This window comes from Ailuropoda melanoleuca, chromosome X (assembly GCF_002007445.2).
Source record: "Ailuropoda melanoleuca isolate Jingjing chromosome X, ASM200744v2, whole genome shotgun sequence".
Classification (NCBI taxonomy): Eukaryota; Metazoa; Chordata; class Mammalia; order Carnivora; family Ursidae; genus Ailuropoda; species Ailuropoda melanoleuca.
The window spans coordinates 1341796-1369363 of record NC_048238.1 but is presented as its reverse complement, the minus strand read 5'-3'; the positions used below and the strand labels follow the sequence as shown (position 1 = coordinate 1369363).

General features: G+C 48.6%; 1 protein-coding gene across 1 annotated transcript in view; it reads left to right on the top strand.

Moving 5' to 3' along the window:
* DHRSX (dehydrogenase/reductase X-linked) overlaps positions 1-27568 on the top strand; it is a 125621-nt gene that overhangs the window by 67905 nt on the left and 30148 nt on the right. Inside the window, exons 3-4 of the mRNA XM_011226972.3 lie at positions 16391-16492; positions 26843-27050. Of these exons, the coding sequence (XP_011225274.3) occupies positions 16391-16492; positions 26843-27050 (310 nt within the window). The remainder of the gene's footprint in view (positions 1-16390; positions 16493-26842; positions 27051-27568) is intronic.

Sequence of the window (27568 nt, the reverse complement as noted above, 5' to 3'; positions counted from 1 at the left end):
CCGTGTTGGTGATCTGAAAGAAAACTTATTGAATATTCTTGCTGGATTTCAAAGGAGGAAGATCCAGGTGTCTTTACCGATGCGTAAAATCGACACTCTGGTGATTTGGGGCTGCACTGGGATAGGCTGTCACCAAGTGGTGGTCATGCCCCAGAGAGAAGGGGCCAGCTGGCAGACACAAATTGCATTTCACATGCACACGGTGCTGTCGCTTCTTTTGTGCCCATGTGTGAGGCTCCAAGTGTTTGGCGTCATCTGTTTACCCAGAGTCCTGGCTAACACAGGGCGGCTGATCCCCACATGCTGTCACCCAGCCCATGCCTAATTTGTCCAATTAGCAACCTAATTTAAAAAGCACTGTGAAAATACCACTGCAATGCTATATTGCTTTTGCCCATCTCCCTCCTTCCTGGCACATTTCTCCAGAGTAATTTTTACTCGGTGCCTTTGCTTTGCGGTGAGCTGCTCACTCCCTGGGGCCTCATTACGATACCTTCAATCAGTCAGTCTGTGCTTTTCCTCTCTGCCTTTGGCGATGTCTTGGTTGTCACCTTCCCTGACAATCCGTCGTTCTCCTAACAAAAAGAGGAATTTCAGGGTGAAGGACGTAGTTCCTGAGCACCTAGTATACGTTGGGCGTTATGCTAAGAACTTTGCACAGCTTGTGTCTAGAACATCCCAGAGGTGGGTACTGTTCTTGGCTCCATTTCAAACATGAGAAAACCAGGTTAAGGGGCCCGGCTTCCAAGTGTGGAAGCCTGGACCCCAACCCATGTGTGGACAGCTCCTGAGCCTCTCCTCTCATCTTCTAACTTCATGGACCCCTTCCTCATCACCTTGGGGTCCTTTGGTGACCTCTCTTCTTCCTCCTTCTCCATAAGGTGCTGGACATTGTAGACATATTTAGAATGCCCCATACTGTGTCCTTTTCTCCTCCCTCTGGTCCATACCCAAGGTTTCCCATCTTTCCTCTCTGTTGACTTCCAAGTCTACACTTCTGCAATCAAAATGGCACCCTCTTAGCTCATTGTGTGCGAACCGCCTCTTGCCCTTGGATTGTTCTGCCTTCTCTATCCATTGTGGCTTGATGTGTCATTGGTATCAAGGAAAACCTTTTCTCTGGGACAGCAGGCACTAAGAGCTGGTCACTGTATGGTCCACAGACTACTGAGGATGCTGTTCATACAAGATGGGTATGAGGCATTTGCTTGGTGGATTATACCAACCAAAAAACCCATAGCAGGTTCCTTGGGGTCTAGAATCTGAAAGTCATATTAATGCCATTAAACGGGTTAAACATCAAGAATCGGAGCGAGTGTTCTCTGTGTATATAACAAAAGATGATGGGCTCCCAGGGTTGCTTGCTTCTTCCTAGGTTTACATTTCAAGTGATCCAATCAGTAGACATGAGGGGCAGTCAAGGCAGGTTGGGCTGATTCTAGCTTTCAGTAAATTATCCACCCATAATGAATATTCCAAATGTGGGGAATATGTACCTGGATCCGCCTGTCATCCTGGTTATTATTGACGACTGTGGCGAGCTGAGCAAGGTGTCCACAACCAGATTTCAGAACTGGGGCTCATAGTGTTGTTCTCAACTGGACTTCCCTGCTTTGCTGTCCCTGCCACCATCTTGCCAGGCTTCCCTGGCTTTGCTATTCCCACTAACGTCCTATTGGACTTCATTACCTTGGCTGTCCCCACCACCGTCTTCTTGGAGTTCCCTGGCCTTGCTGGCCCCACCACCATCTTGTTGTCCATTGGTCCAGCTTTGGAAACTCAGATATGCCTCAGCGCTGCTGGGACAAGAGACCTGGAAAAAAACCAACATGGCGCTTGGACAGAAGACCCAGAACTGTGACCTGTAGGCACGTCTTCCATGAAATGACCTCTGGATCCCTCAAATGAAGTGTGAGCCCCACACATTCACCTGGCTTCAACGTGGGGCACCATACATACCTGCAGGCAAAGTGTAGGTACTCTGTTGGAAGAACACCATGCATCCTTAGTCTCTTTCCTTATTAGAAAGTGAGGGATGGGAAGGGAAGACTGTGTAGCACGTGGCATCCCTAAGTGGAACTCAACCTCCTTTGTGCAGATTTCATGTCTCAGATGACTCCTGATCTGCAGTCACCACCTGGAGGTCACAGAAGGAGAATAAGCTTCTGGGGACATGGCCATTGGGGTCCCTCATGACACTGCCTAACGATTTTGAGCATGAAAATCCACTCTGATGAGATTTTAAGCCCATGCAAGCATGTTTTCTTGCAGCCCTGACTCTGGGCGACGTGGGGCCATGTGTATTCTGACTTCTGTTTTTCTCTAGAGTAAACCTGAACGTCTAGCCTCTGGCTTGCATGTGACAGCATCTACTTACAGAGTCATTTTCTGTCGCCGTGAGGACCCGTCATGGATCATCATTAGCTTTAAATTAGAAACAGGTGCAGAAGCAGGTTCTAAAGATAAATAGGATGAATGCAAGAAGCAAGCCACAACAACCTGGCGTATGGCCTCCCTGCTGGAGAGATCCGTGACCCTGAAAGGCAAGAAGTTGATGGTCAGCATTTTGGAGGGCTTGGCACCCACAGGGTTGCTTAGCCCTGCGGCTTGACAAGACAGAGATTTTGAAACATCCTTGATAGCTTCTGTGCTGTGTCGGCTGAATATGCCAGAGCAGACATAAGACCTGACACGCACATGGTCCTGTATTTGCCACGTGGCTGTAAACTGGGGAGGCCAAAGTGTATCGTTGTGTCTCGGTGGCGGAAGCACTTAACAACAGTAAGTGTTTGGCATGATTCCAGCACTCCCGTGCTGGGTTTGCCAGACAGCTTTGTGGGTGATGACAAGCAGGTTTAGCTGGAGGCTAATGCTTACGGGCGTGTTCTCGGTTGACACACGGTGGCATTTACAGCTCAGATGAGCCCCCCAAAAAGGAAGGCATTATCCCAGTCTGCAGATGATGACCTGCTGTTAAAGTGAATGTTTGTTCCTCCAGAATTCACACGTGGAAACCTAACTCCAAATATGTTAGGGGATGGGCCTTTGGGAGGTAATTAGCATTACATGAGGTCATGAGAGTGGGACCCCCATGATGGGATTAGTGTCTTTATAAGACAAGACTCCAGAGAGCTTATTCTCTCTCTCCCATCTGCCATATGAGGACAGAACAAGATGGCGGCCATTGACAAGCCACGAAAACTGCTCTTGCCAGACACCAACTACCCGGGCAGCCTCATCCCAGACCTCCAGCCTCCAGCCTTCTCATCTTTAAGTGCCATGGGCTCTGGTGCTTTGTTATGGCAGCCCCACCAGACTGATACCACCCCACAGCTTGAAGAGTTGGAGGGACCTACCCAAAGTTGCCCAACCAACAAGTGCCTTGGAGGTAGAATGGGACTCAGGCAGTCAAGCTCTGAAGCCACTCAGTGATGGGTTGTTCTGTCCCCCTGGAGATGGACCACATCTTTCAGGGAATGTGTGTGTGAATGCGAATATGTGCATTTGAGAACCTCCGTGGGAAGCTCTTGAACCAGGTCAGGGGACGGTCTTGCTGGTGGCCTTCCTCTCCCATTAACATTTAAGTCTCCCCAGCCACGGAGACGAGGAAACTCCTAGGCCAGGAAGAAGCATCTTTATAAATGAGAGACAAGACCATATCCCTCCAGGTATTACTTGTGAATCTCAGAAATAGGGGGTCTTCCAGTGTCCGATCTGCCATGTAGAGTTTGGTCTGTCCTCATATGAAAAAACCGAGAGACTGAAAACCATCAAGTCTTCCTAGATCCTCAGAGAACAGCAGTCACAGGGCCAAGTGCTGTCCTTGGAACTGGAGACACACACACACACACACACACACAGGTGCACATAGGTGCATGCTAAGAATCGAGGGTTAGTGGGAGCAGAAGCTCCCAGGGAGTCAGGCACAGGTAGGGCTGCTTGCAGGGTGATTGATGACCTTGTGGAGTCTGAGTGTGGACAAGCCTGAGAATTTGGAGTCTCCGGGACTCAGTCTGGTCCAGATGGAGGGGGCTGCACTTTTAGGGAGATCCCCCTGCAGGAGCGCCGCCTCGTTCCAATGATGAATATTGGAGGAAATACTCCATCCTGCGGTGGGAGGGGATGGGAACCATTTTGGAAAATGCCCAGAGAATTCCTGTCCCCTCCTGTCCTCATGGGGATCTGTTTCACCAATACCCGAGTGGTCTGTGGGGAGTGAAATAGCCAGTCTGGGATTTGACAGATACTTTGTGTGGATGAGGGAAGGCGATGGTGTTTCCTTAGCACTTCCGTCAAGGTGCCAGCAAAGCCATGTGCGGTCTAGGAAGCACCACCTCGGTCTAAGGTGGCTGGCTTCCCTGCTCACCCCGTGCAGACATCCTCACACTGTGGGGCCCTGGTGCCACGGATGACCAAGCCAGACCATCTGGTTGGAGGAGCCCACATAGGGAACCCCTTCAGCACAGCTAACCTGGATCTCACCATCCACAGGCGTTCTGGGTTGAATCGTGTCCCCAGAATTCATATGTAGGAGTCCTCAGCCCCCGGACCTCAGAATGGAACTGTATTTGGGTATAAGGACTTTAAAGAGGGGATTAAAGTAAAATGAAGTCAGTAGGATGGGCCCTGGTCCGTAACATGGGTCTTTATAAGAAGAGGAGATGAGGACACAGACTCACAGAGGGATGACCACGTGAGGACATGGGGAGAACATGGAGTCTACATGCCCAGGAGAGAGGACTTAGGAGCTCAGCCCTGCCTGGATTTCAGACTCCCAGCCTCAGCCCACCTGGGTCTCAGACTCCCAGCCTCAGCCCTGCCTGGATCTCAGACTCCCAGCCTCAGCCCCTCCTGGATCTCAGTCTCCCAGCCTCAGCCCCTCCTGGATCTCAGTCTCCCAGCCTCAGCCCCGCCTGGATCTCAGACTCCCAGCCTCCAGGACCAGGAGAGAATAAATGTGTGTTGTGTAAGCCTCTCTGTTCACAGTGCTATTACTGCCGACCTCGTGAACTCATATGACAGGAAATCCAAACATCGTTCTCTGAAGAACATTACTGCTAGAATCATTACCATTTGGGTATCTTGAAATTGGCAAGAAAAAACCAATTCAGATAGGCTGCAGGCAGAAAGAAAAAAAATCTCAATAAAAACCCAAACAAACCAAAAACCTAAAACTGATTGAATGGAATCAAATATTATGACAAACGCGAACATTTTAGGTCTGCACCTTGAAAACGCCGGCAGATCCTTACAAAATAAGGACTGAGTTGACATTAATTTTCTAAATAGATAACCAGGACTGACTTTCTTTCTTTCTCTTTCTTTCTTTCTTTCTTTCTTTCTTTCTTTCTTTCTTTCTTTCTTTCTTTCTTTTTTGTTTTTTTTTCTTAACAGAGAATACTTTTTTTTAACTGTGGTGCGTGTTGGCTGTTCGGATCTGACACAGAGAAAGAAGACAAATGCAATCCCCCTGTGTGTGTGTGTTTGTGTTTAAGGTGCTGTATCCATCTGTCTAAATTGTTTGCTTTGCGAGTGCCTCCAAAGATAACCCCAAGGAAAGGACAGTCAGTGGCTCCCAGGCAGGAAATGCAGAAAGGGGAGAGACCAGTAGGGAATTTCCCCCCTGACACAACAGACGTGCCCATTTACGCAGTTAACCTCACTGAGAATACCGTGTCTGTGTTTTGCGATGTTCCTTCCGGGAGTTTGCATGCTGCCCCCAAGCATCGTTTCCAGCCAGAGATGCCAGCTGACCTCCTACAAACCCGGTGGTGTGCAGATGTGCTTTTGAATTTATGAATTTTGTAGAGAGTATCGTTTCCAGGCTGATGGCTAGATGTGAGATTGTTCTGCCAGATTTCAGTACTTCTGATGTCTCAAGCTAAAGGTTTATTTGAGGCCGAATATGAGGTTATTTGAATGTGCTGATAATTTTTTTCCTTTTTTTTTTTGCTATTTGAAAGATTTCTAAAAGTACGTAAATGATATATACCTTTATATATTATCTACTTTATTTTTTTATTTTTATTATGTTGTTAGTCACCATACAGTACATCATTAGTTTTTGATGTAATGTTCCATGATTCATTGTTTGCATATAACACCCAGGGCTCCATGCAATATGTGCCCTCCTTAATACCCATCACTGGCCTATTCCAGTCCCCCACCCCCCTCCCCTCTGAAACTTTATCCATTAGGATTATGTATAAACATAATAATATACAACATAATATAATACATAGTATGTATCAAATGGTACATATAATATATATTGTGTTATATATTTATTATATTTATATACTATTTATTTTATATATTTATATCACATATAATGTAATATATACCACAATAAATATAACCTACAAATATTTATAAGTATAGCATATACAAGTTCTGTATTTGGGGCACCAGGGTGGTTCAGATAGTTAAGCATCTGACTCTTGGTTTGGGCTCAGGTCATGATCTCATGGGTCATGGGATCGAGCCCTTCAACCAGCTGCACACTCATTGCAGAATCCGCTTGTCCCTCTCCCTCCCCCTCTGCTCCTTTCCCCACTCAATGTGCTCTCTCTCTCAAATAACTAAATAAAATTTAACAGAAAAAAAGTTTTCCGTATTTACTATGTAATAATATATACCGATAGCCTTTGGTTTGGCCGATGTCTGTGACACTACAGTTAGAAAGGGTTCAGATCATCTGATACTCTTTTCAACCTGTGGTCTTATGGCTGCATTAATCTGAGAGCATAATAAAGCACGACTGACATTTTTTCGGGGTGCTTTGAAGACATACATGCACCCCAAAGTGTTGTGCCACAGCACCCATTTGAGCCCGGGCTTCTGTGCTCTCTCGCTTGGCGATGAACGCCTTTCTCACTAGCTTGCCGCAAAGCCCGTGTCAGTCCCAGCACCCTGGCCAGACTTCGCCGTCGTCCTTGGGCTCATCTCAGCCGTGTGGTGCAGAAGGAAACAGTTCCTTGGGAGAAAAACAAAGCGAACAAAAGACAGTCCCCTGCGCAAAAGACGTCCACCGTTGGGCAACGCTGCAGTTCTTTGGAGGAAAAACAAAAGGCATTCTGGGTCTTGATGGCGTGTGATCTCCGGGAGGGTTTAACCACGTTGTTGAACAGGCTCTGCCAAATTTTAATGTGTGCTTTACGACCGTGGGAGGGAAATGATGCAAAAAATCGAGGTGGCACCCCAACAAAATGAGAGTCATTACCGTGCAGATGCCGGGACCTCATTCCCTGATCTGATCATCAGGCCCCCGGGTGTGCTGCTGAAGGACGCGGGGCAAGGCATTTGGTTCAGGATGAGAAGTGCCGTAATTTCCAAGAGAGACAAATAATACCGGGATGCTTTCATCTTCCCCTTGATGGGATGCATAACGGTTTCGGGGACAATGATTTGGGAGGCAATACTCATGCTACGCCACCTCCCTCATGAAATATTCATAAAGTAAACACAGAGCACCAGGCACCATCATTGCCTTGTTTGTCTGCAAGTCGGTGGAAAGAGGAGAGCCCAAAACAAGCAACAAAACAAAACCAAACAAAATTATTTCTTGTGCTTAGGTAACATAAAACAAACAAAAACCTAAGACCTGTTACTGAAATTGATTCTTGCCTTCTGTTTTTATGAAATCAGTCCGAAAAAATTTCCCAAAGTGTAAGCATGATAAGCCAAAGGTGATGTTTACAGAGGTGGTAAATTCTGGAGTTCCCCGTAGTGCCCAAAGAATTTTCAAAATCTGACATTTTTGGAATGTTTCGTTATGCCCCCTATGTCTGAAAAGTTGATTAATTGTGTAATCAATTCATCTAGAGATTATCAGAGTCTGGTTGTCTTCAGGGGAGCTTGTTTCAGGGAAGAAGGAAGGAAGGAGGAAAGGAGGACGGAAGGAAGAAGGGAAGGAACGGGGAAGTGAGGAAGGAAGGAGGAAGGGAAGGAGGGAAGACAGGAAGGAGGGAGAGAGAGAAGGAGGGAAAGAGGAAGGGAGGAGGGCAAGAAGGAGGGAAGGAAGGAGAGAAGGAGGGAAGGGAGAAGGAAGGAAGAATGGAGGGAAGGAAGGAGAGAAGGAGGAAGGGAAGGAAGGAGGGATGGAGGGAAGAAGGAGGGAAGGGGAAGGAAGGAAGAATGGGGAAGGAAGAGGGGGAAAATGGGGAAGGGAGGAAGGAAGGACAGAAGGAATGAAGAAGGAGGAAGGATGGAGGGAGGGAAGGAGGAAAGGAGAGAGGAGGGAGGGAGAAGGAAGGAAACTGGACCCCAGTCCTACAAATTCAGGGAACTGAATTTCACCTACAACCTGAATGAGGCTGGAACAGGATCTCGAGCTACAGCTGAGACCCCAGCCCCATCTGACAGTTTGTTTTCAGTCTCCTGAGACCCTGAGCCAAGGACCTGGCACTCCCCGACTCAGACTTCCCATTTAAAGAACTGGGACATAATAAGTGGGTGTCATTTCAAGCCAGTACACATGGGATGTGTTGTCACGCAGTGTAGCCACCTGCTACAGCTGGCCCCTCAAGCCTCCAGTCCCGCCCAGAGGGAGGACAGACCTATATGTGCATATGCGTCTATACTCCCTGGGTTCAAGCTGTTCGTCTGCTGTCTACACTCAAGTAACCACACTCCCTTCTCGCCAGCGAGCAAGAAGGGGGAGCCTGAACGTATTGCATGGTGCACTGGGTGTTATACGCAACTAATGAAGCATCGAACTTTACATCGGAATCCGGGGATGTACTGTATGGTGATTAACATAATATAATAAAAAAATCATTAAAAATAAAAAAAAAGTGCACATACGATGAGCACTGAGTAATACATAGAATTGTTGAATTACTATATTGTACATCTGAAGCTAATATTGTATGTTGATTATAAAGTAGAATAAACAAAAAAAAATAAAAAAATAAAAAAAAATAAAAAAAAAAAAGAAGGGGGAGCCTGAGAGCCTCCGAGGAGGTCAGATGCCGTAGATAGCAATTCTCTTGATGTCCTAAAAACCTGGTTACGTACAACTATTTCACTGTGCTTCCCATGTGGCCAATGCTTGTCCTTTCTACCTGCTTTGTTAGCGCCTCTGGCTGACCCATAATACCACCACTTAGCACGCTGGTTCCATGGGCACAGGAGGGCCTTTCTTGGGGTCCCATTTTCCCCCATTCCTGGCCACCAAGCAATTCCCTTGAAGCATTTGAATTTTTTTTTTCATGACTGAGGTATTTGTGGAGGTACCTGTATATTTTAGAGCGTCCAAGGTGATTTCTTTTTAAAGATTTTATTTATTTATTTGACAGAGATAGAGACAGCCAGCGAGAGAGGGAACACAAGCAGGGGGAGTGGGAGAGGAAGAAGCAGGCCCATAGCGGAGGAGCCTTGTGGGGCTCGATCCCAAAACGCCAGGATCACGCCCTGAGCCGAAGGCAGACGCTTAACCGCTGTGCCACCCAGGCGCCCCCCAAGGTGATTTTTTTTAAGGAAATGGCATGATAATTTCTTGTATGTATACATTTCGAAATGATCACTGTATTCAAGTCAATGAACACATCAATCATCTCACATAGCTTCCACTTTGTGTATGCAGTGAACCCACTTAGGATCTCCATGCAGTAAATTCCAGTATATAATTCAGTGCTGTTAAGTATCATCACTGTGTGGTACGTTCCATCCCGAGAACTTGGAGCTGGAACTTCATACCCTTTGACCAACATCTCCCCATTCCCCGTCCCTAAAACCCCTGGCATCCGCCATTCTGTGTTTCTGTGGGTTCGATGTTTTTAGATTGCACACATAAGTGAGATCATGCGGTATTTGTCTTTCTCTGTCTGAATTCTCTCGATGAGCATCATACCCTCAAGGCCCGTTGGCATTGTGACAAATGGCAGGATCACCTTCTGTTTCAAGGCTGAATCACATTCCCTTACGTGGATGGACCACCTCTTCTTTATCCATCCATCCATCCATCCATCCATCCATCCATCCGATGGGACCTTGGGTTGCTTGCATTCTTGGCTGCTGTAAAGAATGCTGCAGAGAGCCTATCTCTTTCCTCCCCTGCTTTCATTTCCACTGGATGTGTCCCCAGACGTGGAATTGCTGGATCACATGGCAATTGTATTTTTAAATTTGTGAGGAAACTCCATGCCGTTTTCCACAGCAGCTGCACCAGTTTGCATTCCCACCCACAGTGCATGAGGGTTTCCCTTTCTCCACGTGCTCACCAACACCTGTTACCTCTTGTCTTTTTGGTCATTAGCATGTAACAGGTGCAGGGTGACCTCCCCTTGGGTTTTCAATTTGCATTTCCCCCATGGTTGGGTATGTAGACATTGGCATGGGATCCGAGCAGGAAACCCCTCCTTAGGAATTAAGTTTTAGGAGGCACACCATGCTGGCCAGCAGGCATGAAGCCCTTGCTAACGTCCTCGTGATGTTCTGATACCTAAGCCATATGCAGCATCCACGTCGCACCTGCATTAATGAGCAACCCATGAGGGTCAGGGCTGGTGCAGCCCTCTGCGTGCATAAAGCAAATTAGATCCGCAGGAGGACGGTTCCCCTCCTTGGAGAAGGAATTGTTTCCAGGCTCTTTAGAAACCCCTGTTTCCATGCAACACGCTGAGTGCTTCCTAATCGGCTGGTCTATACATTGGTTCCATTCTGCTCTTTCCTCTTTATGTTGAAAGCACTTTCGGGGGCACCTGCTGTTTTGTCTTGGGACGCGTCAAGTGTGTTCTGTCAGTTTCCACTTTCCTAATCAATGTGGGCATCACAACCTTCTTCAGGCCCTGTGATCTGAAAATTCCACACATTTTGACGAGAACGCGTACCAACCCTCGTGAGTCGTGTGGTCGTTGTTGGCTTTTTTGGGTGGTGGCTGTTGCCGTTTTATGCGTGAGCTGCGTGGGCTCGAATCTGCAGGTCTTACAATGCCGGCTGGGTGGGCCAGGTATCTCTGGAGAGAGAAAACCGGTTGAGAACACCGAGAGAAATGGGTTTCCCGGGAGGTGGCGTGAGTACATATGCGTGGGCATGGACAATATCTGTCTGTAGTATGGACTGTCTGAGGAGGCGTTTCCCTCGACAAGGACGAGCCGACACTCATGGGGCACAGAGAGGTGACGGGTTGCTCTTTCAGGCTCCTTCTAAGACAACATCCAGTCTCTCAGACGTCTTTGGTTAAGGAATGGGAGTCTTCAATACAAAAGGCTGGGCAGGTGACTGAGGACGAGCTGCCCCTGCCTGGCTGTGCCCACCATGTCCTTGCGAGGACGGGCGGCTGTCGCGCCCAGGCCACGAGTGCAGGACCCCAGGTCTCAGATGCTGGCCGTAAGGCTGGGTCAAGGTACTGGGTCTTTGTAGGAGGACTGACCCGACAGAACGCTCTGGACAGTACCATGCACCCTGCGTGTTGGAAGGAGAAGGGGTGGTGTGCCATGTGGAGCTGCGTACCATCTGAGCTGCCGTCTGGGAGAGGCCGTGTGGGACCCCTCGCAGGGTCCTGGGCTCCGGGATGGGCATCTGGACAAGTCCCCGAGCCTCGTTGCAGACGGATGCCTGAGGCCTGATGCCGTTCTCTGCCCAGATGGTGTCAGCACAGCCTACTTCTCCGGGGGACCTTCCCTCCCTGCACACCCCGCCTGGAAATACAACCCCAGCATTTAGCATTGGCAGCGGGGTCTCAGAGCCAGCAGCGGGAGGAAGAAAATGCTCCTTCCTTCATTCACTGTGTTCCCTCCCTGCCAGGGAGCTCTGCCTGTCTGCCTGCGTCTGTCTCTTTGTCTCTGTCTATCTCTGTGTCTCTCTGTCTCTGACTGTCTCTCTGTCTCTGTGTCTGCCTCTGTGTCTATCTTTCTGTGTCTCTCTGTGTCTCTGTCTCTTCTGATGGTCTCTGTGTTGCTGTTTCCCTGTCTCCCTCTGTCTCTGTCCCTATCTGTGTCTCTCTCGCTCTCTATTTCTGTCTCTATCTCTGTGTCTCTCTCTCTATCTCTCGCTGTCTCTGTCTCTCTATCCCTCTATGTCTGTGTCTCTCTCTGTTTCCCTGTCTCTCTGTCTGTCTCTCCATCTCTCTGTGTTCTGTGTTTGTCCCTCTGTCCCTCTGTCTGTTTCCCTTTGTCCCCATCTCCCTCTGTCTCTGTGTCTGTCTCTGTCTCCCTGTGTCTCTGTGTCTGTGTGTCTCTCTGACCATCTCTCTGTGTCCCGTGTCTGTCCCTCTGTCTCTGTTTCCCTTTGTCCCCCTCTCCCTCTGTCTCTGTGTCTGTCTCTGTCTCCCTGTGTCTGTGTCTCTCTGACCGTCTATCTGTGCTATTTCTGTCTCTGTGTCTGTCTCTGTCTGTCTGAGCTGTCTCCTCTCCCTATCTCGCTGTCTCTGCCTTGGTCTCTCCATCTCTGCACATGCACACAGAATACTGCCCCCCACCCCCGTGACGGACACTTCTGGGGGCAGGCTCATCTGTGCTGCAGACCTGGAGAGCAGGATTTCACGTCTCTACAGAGTAGCGCAGTGTGTGCATAGACAGCCAGCCGCCACGTCTGCTTCTAAATTTATTCTTCAGAGGAACAGAGCAACGTGTGGGGGGCAGGGAGCGCTGAGGAAACCGCCCTCCTTCTGGGCAGACCCCGGCACTTTGCGGGTCCCCGTTCCTTCCCTCTGGAAGGGAGGGAGGCACAGCCTGCGATAGCTGCCCCCCTGCCCTGGGGTTTGCCTGAAGTCGGCGCAGCGCCTGGCAGCTCCGGGAACGTGCTGTTGGGTCCCGGGGCGGCCCCTGCTCACAGCACACGTGTGCCCCCCCTCCTGTGCCGGACAGAGCAGGACGCGGTTTCCCAGCACCAGCCGACCCTGGACACCGGGGACAGGTGTCTTTGCTGTTGGGACAAGGTTGAGAGCTGTCGTTTCCCACTGGGGAAGCCCCTTCCCACAAACAATGCCTGTCCACCTTTCGGGGAGCGTGCTCCTCCTCAATTCACCCCCACTCCACCGTGAGGGGTAGCAGTTAACGGGCAGCTGAGTGGAGTCGATCCTAGGAGGCTTTTTCTGCCGGCAGGCATCTTTAAACAGATGACCTCTCCGGAAATGATCTTCTGCTCTTTTCCCTCCTGTTAGACACGTTTGCTTTTGTTCATCCCTAAGAGTTTTTTAATTTACGTGTGTGTTTGCGACTTTTTCATCTGTGCGTATAGATGGTACCAGCGGGGTCAAGTGCTTTCCGGATTTTGTCTCCCCCGTCCCTTTTTGATGCCGCCTCTTTGCAGATTTTTAATAATCAGTATTTTCACAGAAAAGTACTCATTTCCCTGAAAATGTCATCTTTTTGTTATCAATTTCACATATTAATATGGAGAGAATTAGGAACCCATGATAACAAAATCTTCCTCATTACAAAAGACTCGTTCCTATTTGTAAATTTGCATTCTTCAGCCTTGTCAAGTGTCTTAATCACAGCCTTCTCGGGTCCTCCTTTCTTTCCTTGTCTCTCCGATCTGTCAAATGCTCAAAGATAGACCCTTGCTAAGTCTCCCGTAAGAACTGGGATTCTCGCTGTCTCTCCCTGCCTATGTAGGAGTTCTTGAGAAATACAGTGCAATGTTATGCTACTCCGAAGAAAATGTGGTGGGAAATGGCACAGCTCTACCATAGTGCATCATATCGATTGAGCATTGAGATCGTAGCTAATAATTCTCCGTGTCCCATTAAGTTTTAGTCTTGAGTTATCCCTACTTTGTAGGAATGAGGTCACTGCCCCATTGGGTTTGCATGTTTGTTTGCTAACTCTTGGCCTTTTTTATTCCTAATCCTCACTTTTCAAAACTATAATCAACATATAGAAGAATTTACCTCCCCCTCCCCGCCCCACAGTGGGAGGCCGCCATATTGGTTTTGAATCAGGACCAGTGGCTCAGGGTTCACACCTCCTTCCTGGGTCTTCCATTTTGTCTGTGTGGACGACTGGTATACCTCGCATTTTCCACTCATCTATTTGGCACATATGGTACTTCTTGCCCCTGAGGGGTACATTCAAGTCTCTCAAAAATTTCTGTAAATATCCAAATAGAAATGGAAGGTATCATTGATGGCGTTCCAGGTAGAATGGAAAATACCACCTGTGTCTCCTCCCATCTCCGACCCCCAGGTGCCCTCCTGGATCAATGACCCTCGCCCCGTTTTCCAATCACACTGTGGGGCTTGGGCTGTGGAGGAAATGCAGATTTTAGGTGGATATGCCAACTGAGCCCCTAGCAAATGGGATTTTCTGTGTCTTGTGTGAGCTCAGGCCTGGTGCTTCTGTTCAAGCGGCAACTTGCCTTGTATGTTCCCGTTGTCAGGGATGGACCCTGGGATGAGTTCTAGTCTGCAGTGACTGCTCCGCCCTCCCCAACGATGGGGCCAGATTTACGGGCTCAGATTCCCTGTGCAACATTAGCTCCCTCTGCCATGCGATCCTTCCCCTTCCTGCTGGTGATAACTCTGCAGCCATAAGGGTGAGGGGGAGCGGTTCCTGAATTAAGGTAGGAAAGCAGGTGTTGATTGCCATAGCACGCAGAAATGGGGCCAAGCCCTTCGGCTGCCTCACAACGCAGCGATCTCAAAGTGGAAAGGTGGCTGTCATGTTGCTGGCTGGTTAGGAGCCCTTTCCTCCAGGGAGCAAAGAAAAAGCATCTTCTGACTTTACAAAGATGTCATAACATTGCTGTGGTTCTGGAAGCGGGGCATGTGTGTCTACCAACCGTGTTATCATCGCTTCCAGCTACTGAAAGTAGTGTAGGCTTTAAAAAAAAAAATTATATCCTCGTGAATATGTTGGGGAAGAATTCGAATGGTGTCTCAGGAATGCCTATCCAGATGGCCCTGTATTCTAGAACAGCACTTCCCAAACCATCTGTGGCAAAACTCCCCTTTCCCAAATCTGTCACCGATTCATACCGCTGTAGATGGGGCAGACGTGAATTACTAGAAAAATTAAATTTAAAAACATGCCACATGGGGGCCTCCAGTTTTCCCTTTTAAAAATCATTGAATTCAGCAAACATAAAATGACTGTCGATTTTTTTTTTTTTTAACTTTCTAAACACTGTTCTCAGTGTTGGGCTCTGTCTTCTGGCAGACTGGTAACCAACACTTCAGAGGATGGCCCCCATCCGTAGATTGCACTTGGAGGGGGCTTTGATCCAGAAACGTGCCCACCCCCACTCCCACTGTATTTCTTCATAGAAAATACTGAAAAGGGGTATTTCCTCGTCCTCACTGGCCACGCGACTTGGCACGTGTAGGCTTTGTTCTTCACACTGAAGAAGCTGGGGACTGTAGACTATCTTAAAATGTCCCTTCCAAGTGAAAGCAAATATATATGTTCCAAAATACGTACCCTCCCAACCGAGTGGTTGTGGCTGCCTCTCCTGCATTGTGATAATTTTTTAGACTTCTTTATTGATTTTAGTGGGGGGAGAAAGAGAGAGCAAGAGAGGGGAGTGACGGAGGGAAGGGGATGGAGAGAATCTCAAGCACACTCCCTGCTGAGCGTGGAGCCCCACAACGGAGCCACCCAGGTGCCCCTCGCCCCGTGTTGTGATATTTAAAATGCTTTACAACAAGCATGAAACAACAAAACCGTGAAGACACGTCCCGCCCCTGGGATGTGTGCCACAGCGGGCAACGGTTGTTGGGCATGGGAGCTGTGTTCCCCTCCGTTCTGGCGTCTTACAGCCCCACACGTCCACATGAGCACATTCCCAAGAGCTGGTCCCAGAGACCCAAAGTGATGTCACCGTACAAAGACCGTCATGCTGCAGGATGACCCAGCAAACTGATGTCAGCTCGGAAGGGCTGTGTGCTCCAGTTCCCCTCTGGAGCTCAGAATGCCTTTCCAAACTCTCTCAGTTATTTATTCGATGAATGCAGTTCCTTGAGGTTATAGGTCCGAGGCTCTGACATTCCTCCAGCCTGTTGGCCAGGGCCTGTTCTCAGCTCCCCAAAGCTGCTGGAAGGATCTTGCCCCATGGCCTCTCACAACATGGCGGCTTACTTCTTTAAAGCCAACAGGAGAATCTCTCTCTTCTGCCAGCCTGCTGGCAAGAGGAGACTTACCTAAGGAAATGCAGTCATGGGAGTGACATCCCATCATCTTTGCCGTATAAAGGAGCCTACTCACAGAACTGACATTCTGTTTTTTGCCTTCTTCTGTTGATGAGAAGCAAGTCACAGGTCCCATCCACACTCAAGGAGAGGGGATCATCAAGGGCATGACTCATGGGGGGTCTTCTCCCTGCTTTGTACGTTCATCTTTAAAATCCAGTGTCACTCCTCAGGGGGAATGGAACTTAACTTATTTAGAAACCATCGTAGCTTCCGTGGTAGGTCAGAAGATAATCTGGTGTTTCTGTCCTTTTGCAGTGGAGTTTTTGTATTGCGATCTGGCGTCTCTGAAGTCCATCCAGCAATTTGTCCAGAAGTTCAAGAAGAAGAAAATCCCTCTCCATGTCCTGGTCAATAACGGTGAGTCCTGGGAAAATCCAGATGTTAACTCTGATACAGACATGCACAGTAGCTGTCCGGGGAGAGAAGTCCTTTGGAAAAGTAGGATTTCCAAGGAAATTCATGAGTATATGTGCTGTGGTCACCATGGCTTTGCTTCATTGATACATTTGGCTTTTGTCATTGGCATAATCAATTTGAAATGATGGTCAGCCCGATAATATGTTGTACGGAGTCGATATTTCCGCTGGCCCATGCGAGCTAATAAGTAAGTTGTGTTAGGAATGTGTAGACGTTGAGCATTTTCACAGATGTTACCGTATAAAATCCTCAGCACATCCCCATGGGGGTCATCCGTATGTGGCCTCCATGCCCAACTGCCTGTTGACTTCTTCCCCACGGCCGACACTCCTCAGATGCAGATATGGAGTCCACATCTCCCCTTCCCCTGCCTCCAACCTGCCCACCTGTCCGTCTTCAACACCAACCAACCCTGACCCTAGCCCCTTCCTTCATCCGTGCTCAGCTCTTAAGAGCATCACGGATACATGTGGTGTCTCACCTTGGTGCCTGAGGCATTCCTCTCTTCCCCTGCTACACTCGAGAGCTGTCGTAGAGGCTCGTGCAGACCCTCCCCAGCGAGGAGGGAGTACCACTCACATGTCCAAGCCGAATCCATATAGAACACCGAAGCTATGGGAAGTGTGGTGGAAAACCACTCGTGCCCGTAGAATGTCACACATCGCTTTCAGACTTGGAGACCAGCTGGTCCTGTGTAGGGGAGATAAATGGTAATATTAATAGGGTGAAGAGAACAGCTATCAGTCAAACACGACACCTTCCTTCCAAAATATGTAAAACATTTGTTACATCATTCATCTGTTGGATGGCAGGGAGAACATTGCCATGGGACCCCTGTGATTCCACTGGGCCCACTTGCATAATCCAGGTGAATTTCCTGAGCTAAAGAGACTTAATTGACTCTCTTCTCCAAAGTCCTTTTGCCACGGAAGGTACCATAGTAAGAAATTATGAGAACGACGATAGGAACATAATCTGCGGGGAGGAGCGAGCTTAAGTCTACATACTAAGGCTACACCACGTTAGTCCGTCTGATTCTGGCTTCCAGCATTCGATTGCTGTCCCTTTGTCTTCTTTCTCGTTGTCTTAACGTGTTTTAACATTTTCTGTTGTACCAGTGTGGTTGGCGGGCAGGAAGGGGGTGCAGATAGACAGACTTCTGCCCGATGCACCTGTTTGATTGGAAATTCTCAGTGAAGGAAAGACGTAGCATATACGACTTAGAGGGTCCGACTCCAATGATCTATTTCTGCGTACGGATACGCGCACATAATACCCGTGATGTGCAGGTGCGAAACAAACTTATAACGGACACCACTGCCACCTCCTTAGCCTGGAAACAAACCCTGTGTGTGTGTTGTTAGTGCTGGTGCTGCTCGTTGGAAGGCTTGGAATGAGTTTAATTTTCCTTTCTACATCGACCTTTCTTGATGTTTTTCAAGGTTTCCCGAAATGGGCGCACCTTAAATTTATGTGCAGGAATCAGTTATTTGGGGATTCCTCCATCTTGGCGCTGGTGAGGGTGTCAGGGCATTTATCAGTATTATAAATGCTGAGAATTAGAGTATCATAAATCACTAATGTAGACAGGAGCTGGCGGGACTGTGGGGTATCCGGTCCAAGTAGACATCTTATTTCCTCATTCTACGTAACACCCTCAATAATTAGCGACCAGAACACCTCATCGTGGAGCAATTTGTCAGCAGCAGGACGAAAGCACTGTGTTGTGCTTGTCCCGAATTTGTGAGATTTTATAGACACATACACTACAGGACTGTGTTATATCATCAATGGATGCTCGGTGATTCGCTCTCTGCTCTTCACTTTCAAGGTGACCCCAGTGGTCGTACCATGGCCCCTGTTCTTCTCTGCAGATGGTAAACCAAGTGAATGTGGACTCAGGAAGGCTGGACCCTCTGTACACCGTGTCTGTTTTCCCTCTAGGGAATCCCGTCCACACATTGACTTCACTTCAGCCCAGACGTTCCTCCAAACACACCTTCCTCTGTGCTCGGGACCTACCATTGCTGCTCCCTGCCCCAGACACATGGAGACACAACACACTCAATGTGCAATCCCTGAGCCCCAGATGGCACTGTAAGGGAAAATCCCTTGATTTCCCTTGAAATTTCCTTGATTTCTCTTGAATTGACTTGCCTTTTCCAGCTTCTAGAGGCTGTCAGCATTCCTTGGCTCATGGCCACTTCCCACCACCATCTTCGAAGCCAGTGGGGTGACATCTGCAACTCCCTGTCTGTCTCTCTGTGATGTTTCCTTCCATCTGCACATCACCTTCTCTGACTCTGAGCCTCCTGTCTCCCTTTTGTGAGGACACTTCTGGTGAACTTGGACCACTGGGGTCTTCCAGGACCATCCCCATCACAGGGTTCCTAACCCAATCCCATCTGCAAAGTCCCTTTGTCCATGCAAGGACACATATTCACAGGTTCTAGAGATCAGGATATGGACGTCTATGGGGACGTTATTCTGTCTCCCACATGGAGACTGGGATGTGGACATCTGCAGGGACATTATTCTGTCTCCTACATGGGGATCAAGACATGGACATTGGTGGGGACATTTTTTCTGTCCATTATGTGGGGATCAGGATGTGGACGTCTGCAGGGACATTATTCTGTCTCCCACACAAGGATTCAGGATGTGGACAACTTTCGGGGGGGCCGGTGGTCATTATTCAGGCCACACACCCACCTTATGTGAGCTCAGTATTTCACAGGCGGGAACAATACAGTGGTAAACAAGCACCCTGGACGTCATGGAAATCATACTCTGGCAAAGGAGACAGACACTCAACCACTAATTATTCTGTGACATGCCTCGCCCTAGAAAGTGCCACATCAAATATGACAACACCGTCATGTAAATGAAAGAAAAGACTGCATCTCAAACATGATCTGTCTGGAAAGCCCCCAGGCTTCTGAAGTGGCATCCCACGGAACCCAGGATAGGAGGAAGGCCACAGGGACAAAGGGCCCTGGGGCCAGTGGGGCGGCCGGGACTGTGCGGTCAAGATTGCAGATGGATTCCTCTCCAGCCCAGTGTGCTCAGACTTACCTTGATTTACAGGAAGAGAAGGCATTTCTCACGTGTCTCTCACCTTAGTTTATGCATGAGCATTCATCCTTGCTGTGTGCAATGGGAATTCTGAGTCAAGATGCTTTTGGAGATATTTGGAGAAGGTAGCAGATACAAACAGGTTTTCCAACCTGAGGACTTCTCAGAGGAGGACCCTGGCCATGGCCTGGTTAGTGGTCAAGGGGGTCTGCAGAATTTCCCAAAACTATTTGCCTGAGACCCTCCTCTGTGATATTAACTCCTCCCACCAAGGCAACTGGTTGAAAGGATGTGTGTTCACGGGACCCGCTTCTGTGAGCCAACCACACCTGTGCCATCTCCTGGAAAACAGCCCCGGTTGCACTCCACAAAGGGGACTCCTAGGGATCAAGGGGAGCTAGATTTTGTGTTTTCTTCCCTCTCTCTCTCTCTCTCTGTCTCTCGTATGTTTAATTCTTAAGAGTGAGCAGGGCATCTGGGTGGCTCAGTCGGTTAAACATCTGCCTTTGGCTCAGGTCAGGATCCCAAGGTCCTGGGGTCGAGTCCCGCATCAGGCTCCTTGCTCAGCGGGGAGCCTGCTTCTCCCTCTCCCTCTGCTGCTCCCCCTGCTTGTGCTCTCTCGCTCTGTCTCTGTCAAATCAATAAAACCTTTTTTTAAAAAAAAGATAAGAGCGATCAAGATGTTGTAAATGTTAAGTACTTCTGAAAGGAAATGGTGTTTGCATTTGCCAGTGTGATGAAAATAGAACCAGACTGCCTCTTTCTGGAAGCTCGGGATCCAAGCTGAGGATTTATGCAACACGAAAAGAATCAATAGTGTATCTCCTGCAGAGCCAGCTCAGTATTTATAGTTTATTCACATCAAAATGTTACTTATCCAGTCTCCCATCCCCACACCTGATCACAGATAGTTTTGAAATAGCTGTGCGGAATTGACGTTTTATCCTTGTAGGACTTCTTCCCAAACCTCTAATGGATGAATTTCCCAACGTCAAGAATTACTAAAAATAAATAGTGGTAGCCCTTGAGAAATAAAATAATCCTGAGAAGGAAGCGGTTCTCTCCTGGGCCAGGTACACACTGATGGAGTTTCCATCCACAGAAGACCGCAGAGCGGTTGAGCGAGGAATAACATGGTACCCGCGTCTTGGCAGGCAGATGCCTGAGCAATTTTCCTATTTGTGCACTTGGCGTTTCCCATGCAAAACAGGCTCTGCCGTCAGCTGGTGTCCCTTCCAGGAACACGGAAGCTGGTGAATCACCACCACGTGTGCATGCGTCAATGGATTATTGGATCCGAATGTGTGTAGACCACTTCTCATCGATGCCTTCTGTTTGTTCTCCAACGTGTCTCCCTCCCCGTTTTCTGCTGTGTGATGGGTTTCCCCAGAACAGAAGGCGGTTAGATGTTCTGGTGGTGGGCGTTTGCAGTGCCGTTCGATGTGATTTACCGTGATCCCGGAACTGCCGGAAGAGTAGGCTGGAGGCTGTGGGCATGCATGGAACACCTTTGTTCTTACAAATGCCCTTCATGAGCTTCTAGGAAGTGGGCTGAGAAATACAGTGGTTTTCCAGTTATCCGGATGCCCCAGAAGCACGTCATTGAGAAGCTCTTCCAAGAGTTGTTGAAAAGCACCTGGTCTCAGGTGTCCTCGGTGCATATGGCGGATCCAAGTGGATGGTACTTGCCATCAAGATTTGTTGCCCGTTTAAGAAACACACTCAGTAAACAGCTGGATCCTTACCATCATCACGGGGTGTGGGGTGGGCGATATCTTTTACGACAACATGGAGAAAGTTATTCCAGAATGGAAATGGGAATATGGAGCCTGGGCATGCCATGGGGACCCATCCACACAACGGTCCTACCAATGTGTTTCCCATTGTATTCACATTGAAGAATTACTTTGGACACACGTATTTGTTCCTTTGATTTCAACATTTTGACTAGGCCACATGTCACTGCAGGTTCACTACCCACTAAGCACTCAACCTCAGTACCCATGCACCTGTGGGTTCATTGCAAGACCCCAGTCTTGCGTGGAACCACAGGCATTCATTGACTTACAGATTTTCCCAGCGTCCTTCTCCAAGGCACGTAGACAACCCCTTTCCTCTTCGTGTTTTATAGGCAGAATCAAAACACTCATTGCTCCCTTCCAGAATGTTCCATTCCCCTGTCCCCACATTTTCATATCCCTTTCCTGACTACCACGGTTGGCAGCTTCCAGACGTCTTTGGTTTTGCTTTCTGTGAGTGCCACTGATGCATAAATCAATGGAATCCAAAGCTTGAGCAGGGACAGTGGCTCTGAATGGGGGTAGCATTCATTCCCCAGAGTGATGGTGGCATTTCTGAAATATTCCTCATGCTGTGGAATGAAGCCATCATCTGGCCACGTGCCACCAGCCAGAAAGCGCCCCTTTCTCTCTCTTCTTTCTGCCTTTCCCGTCCCCTGCAAGACACACAACTCTCTCTCCTCCCCCATGATTAGGACATACCTTTTCTGTTTCGTTGTTTTGCTCCATAAAGAACAACACTTTGCTCTGCGTGCAAGTCCACTCCCCGATCAAATGCATGGATCGACGAGCAGATATTTTTACTGTCCCTTTTCCCACTTTTCAGCTAACAAAGGGAGATACTGAGATCTCAGTAACAGTCACTATCAAAGGACAGCCCTCCAAAGCACCCGTGTGACAGCAATATCTCGAAAACACAAAGGCAGCTCTGTTGGTGCAGTTAACATTTCTCCCTCAGCACGTATGAGACGTTCAATAAATATTACCATCTGAGATCGATGATGCTGTGCACGGGGGGGGGGGGGTCTGAGACATTTTGCTTTAGAATAAAGAGGGACGTGGAGATTCTCAGTATGCGACATAATCATGGATTAGGATTCGGACGGTTTTGGGTGCAGCCTCCATGGTGCCGAGATCCCCCACTTTGCTTCCATGAGGCCCAGAGTGGATTGGACATTTCCGAGAGGTGACCAACTGTATGCATGGCAGTGATGTTCTCACTGCTCCTTAAAAGTTTGCTTTCCTCAATGATGCGGTTAACGCCAAGCGTGTGCTCCAAAAACTGCTTATGATTTCTGGAGTAACCTTGAACTCGCTCTTGGCCCAGAGCATCCTTATTGTCAAATTCCTAGAGGCTGGGTCAGTGAGTTTGTGCCATGATCTGTCACCAGAACTTGCATCCAACAAAGATCCATGCTGGCATTTCCCCCCCAGCTCAACAGTTACCCCACATTTCCTTGTCATGTACATTATCATAGATAATCCATAACAAAAACGGAATCAGTTGGATATTGTATGCGTATGGGAGATGATGCTGTGGTTGTCCTTCAGTTCCTATGCCCGCTTACTGTACCGTTGGCACCCCAGAAAAAACTAATGAGTCCAGCAGATCAGCCCCAGGGGCGTGAAACCCAAGGTCCATGCATCTGCCTCTTGCAAGGTTCAGCTGACCAGAGTCCCCTAGCCATTTTCTTTGCTACCAACTTCCGGGCACTCACGAGAGGCCATCACGAGGAAGGGAATAACCCACAAGAGTTATTTCTTTTAAGACATTGTCCTCAACTAACCAAATCGAAGCCCTAGGAACTCACTGCAGAGTAACACCGCAAAATTCAGAATAATCCCTATGGATGGAGCCCCACATCCCCTATTCCATGATGTGGGCTATTTTCCAATGAATTTGGATACTGAGTTTAGTGACAGTCATTCGTCCCACGAGGTGGGGCTCTCTAATGTGGAATTGGTAAGGCATGCATGCAGACGTATTCCAGGAATTGATAATTTAGGCATGCAGTAATATCCCAGGAATTGGTAATGGCCATCCACTGCTCTTCCAGAATTAATAATTGATGCATGCCATGATGTTCTAGGAATTGATCTTTTAGGCATGCACCAGTATTCCAAGAATTGATAATGGGCGTGCACCGATATTCAAGGAATTAATAATTTAGTCATGCAGTGATACTCCAGGAACTGATAATTTATGCATGCAGTGGTGTTCTAGGAATTGGTCATTTAAACATGCAGTGATATTGCAGTGGCTATTGCTGTGTTCCAAACCACCCCCAATCCTAGTGGCTCAAAACTAAGCATTTCTATTACTTGCAGTTTGGGGGCACAGGAATTTGGGCAGTTCCAGCTCCGGGTGTCCTATTACAGTTACAGCTCAGGCTTCTATTTACCTGATGGCTCACCTGGGGCTGGATGTCCAGATGGCTTGCCTCAGTGCTGGGGAGTTGGTGCTGCCCACCACTTGGGCTCAGCTATGATGGTTGACCAGATGACCCCCATGAGTTCTGTCCAATATGGCGGTCTCAAGGGCACCAGCCAGTCTCTTTTTTTTTTTCTTTTCTTTTTAATAATAATCTTTTATTATGTTAGTCACCATACAGTACATCCCTAGTTTTTGATGTAAAGTTCCATGATTCATTACTTGCGTATAACACCCAGTACACCATGCAATACGTGCCCTCCTTACTACCCATCACCAGCCTATCCCATTCCCCCCCCCGACGTCCTCAGTTTGTTTCTCATAGTCCATAGTCTCTCATGCTTCATTCCCCCTTCTGATTACCCCCCCTTCTTGATCCCTTTCTTCCCCTACCGATCATCCTAGTTCTTATGTTCCATAAATGAGAGAAACCATATGATAATTGTCTTTCTCTGCTTGACTTATTTCACTTAGCATTATCTCCTCCAGTGCCGTCCATGTTGCAGCAAATGTTGAGAACTCGTTCTTTCTGATAGCTGAGTAATATTCCATTGTATATATGGACCACAGCTTCTTAATCCAGTCATCTGTTGAAGGGCATCGGCTCCTTCCACGATTTAGCTGTTGTGGACAATGCTGCTATGAACATTGGGGTGCATATGGCCCTTCTCTTCAATGCAGCTCGTTCTCTCCAGCAACAGCATCCCCAGCAACTAGGTGGGTCTTTCCTGACCGAGCCTTCGAAGTGATCCGTTGATCTTGTCACTGCGGCTACAGCCTACTCCTTTCAGAAAGTTAATGCGGCAGCCGGGATCCGAGCGATGGGACGCAGACTCTGTCTCCCGAGGAAGCAAGTGTTGAAACCATGTGGAGGCCGCTTTCCAGCTCCCCCAACTAGGAATCTATAATCCTCTAGGCATGGACAGAATTCTGCATATCTGGCTTCATCACGCTAAATATAATAATCCAGAAAATGGCATCCCCAGGGGGGTGTTTACCTGTTCTCCAAATGCCAGACTTCACATCCACTTAAAGCCATGGATGCCAGGTGCCCTGTGGGAATGTTTTCTTAGCTGAGTTGAATGACTGTGGATATTCTTAAATACACCTTTTACTGAATGTATAAGACCCCACGGGGCTTCGTTTCCCGATTTACGTTGGTCCTCTCCCTGTAGGTCTGCGCAAGTGATGTTCTAGAGTAGTAAGCTCAGGGCTACATTTTCAATCCTCTGGACATGTTTTCAGAGGATGGGGCATTCAGGACGTGGAAAAAAGCACTTAGCATAGCAGGTGTGTGTGGGATAGAGCTCACGGGCTCTCATTTCTATTATGTGACTTTAATGTGACGTTCACTACACCCAAAACACTATACAGGTGCCATGAAGCCCACAGCCTGGATCAGACATTTCCTTTGCCTTGAGCACCCCACAAGTGATAAGCTTGCATGGGGGCACGATGTGTAGGGTCGTGAGTGCACAAAGTGCATTGTGTGGGTGCAGGTGTGGTGGGGCGTGCACTGTCGCCCGTGTGTGCAGGGAGGGGCCTCGCGGTCCAGCTGGAACACTGTCTACGTGTATAGAAAAGCACAGAGAATCACATCTAGAAATGCCTACACATGCACACCAAATACCCGTGTACATATGCAAGTAAATCTGTATGTCCGCATGCAAGACCCATAAGGACAAACACATACATAGATGCAAATACGTACACCTAGAGAAATGCATGCACGTGAAATACAAGCGTGTACAAATGCACACACAAGTAGGTATGTCGATGCACGCAGGTCCTACACAAGTACATTCAGTTGCAAATTCAAAATATGCACAAACACAAACACTTGCAGGAATGCCGTACAAATGGCCACGTCGATATGCGTGGGTTACGCAGAAGTACTTATGCAAACGCATAAGCCGTGAACACTGAGGCATCTTCAGATACCTTTGCTGACATACTTAAATACAAGCCCATGTTCATCTGCAAACACACAGCGATATATTTGCATGATTACATATGTATGTGCATGCAAATGTGCCTGGAAACATATACGCACGTGTGTCTGTGCTTACATGTGCACATATATGCAAATGCCTGTAAGTACCTGCAACATATGCAGACATGTCTACAATAAATGTACAGGTGCACACAGAAGACATGTGAAATACACCTACATCCATACACATACAAGTACATACATGTACTGCAACAGATACACATTCGAGCAGGCTGGGCTGCTCCAGGACACGGACCAATACAGGCCAGGCATGTTTCCTGCACATCCGGGAGCCAGCATCCGCGGAAAGGACACGGGGACAGGGAAATCGCTGAGGTTTGCTCCGATGGGGGTGGAGTTGTTCTGAGCTTGGGGAAGCATGCATGTAGCAAGCACAGAACATGCTTTTATGAGTGTGTTGGTGGGATAATAGCCAACAGGGCTGGACTGGGGTCTGGGGCGGGGACGGCAAGGACGTCCGGTGTGCATACTTGGGTCCGCATTTTGCACAGGGCGCCGTGAAGAATGAGTCCATTTCTGGGATGCCCTGTGAATGGGGGGTGGTGGTGTCATGATAACATGAGTTTGGGGAACTGGGCTCTGGGTTCCGTCCGCCGCACCCTGCACACTGCAGGACATCAGTGTCCCAGTGTGTCCCAGAAGCTCCTACAACAAGGGACCTTTTGTTTGTGCAGACAGCTGTTCTGTCCAGAAGAATTAACTTCCCGGGGTGGCGGTGGGGGGTGCATCTTTGCTGATTCAGGACATTCTCACATTCTCCCAGGTGCTGCTGTGTTACGGGCATTGCCGGCGCCGACTTGATGTCCTGGCCCCTTCCCCACCATGTATGCGGCAGGACGTGACATGGCAATGGGGACCAGAGCCCATCCTCCTGGCTGGCGCCCGGCCATGGGTCCACGTCCCTGCAGCCCGTCGGTGGCACGGCTCCCCCATCTCATGCATAACTCTCACTGCAATCCCCTTTGTTCCAGCCGGGGTGATGATGGTCCCTCAGAGGAAAACCAGGGACGGCTTTGAGGAGCACTTTGGGCTGAACTACCTGGGTCACTTCCTGCTCACCAACCTCCTCCTGGACACCATGAAGGAGTCGGGATCTCCTGGCCGCAGCGCGAGGGTGCTGACCGTCTCCTCGGCCACGCATTACATCGGGGAGCTGAACATGGACGACCTGCAGGGCAGGTGGGTGCTCGCGGCCGGCCGTCCAGGGGGTCAAGGTTGCCCGTCAGCCTCGCTCGCGAGCCTGACACAGTGACGCGTGGGCACGGTACTCAGCATCACAGGAAAACGGTGAGTCTCACCGACCAGTGTTTGGTATAAACCTGTCTTACGAATAATCATAATGACTGTTGGCGACGATGATTTACTGTTTTGCGCTCACAGACTCAAGCACGTTATTTGTACCAGCCCATGAATACAGCACAGAAATGCTTTTTGGCAAATACTATCTTCATTTTACACATGACGGAATCAAAGCACATGTTTAAAAAAAATCTTCCTTGGGGCGCCCTGGGTGGCGCAGTCCTTAAGCGTCTGCCTTCGGCTCAGGGCGTGATCCCGGCGTTCCAGGATCGAGTCCCACATTGGGCTCCTCCGCTGGGAGCCTGCTTCTTCCTCTCCCACTCCCCCTGCTGTGTTCCCTCTCTCGCTGGCTGTCTCTATCTCTGTCGAATAAATAAAATCTTTAAAAAAAAAATTTT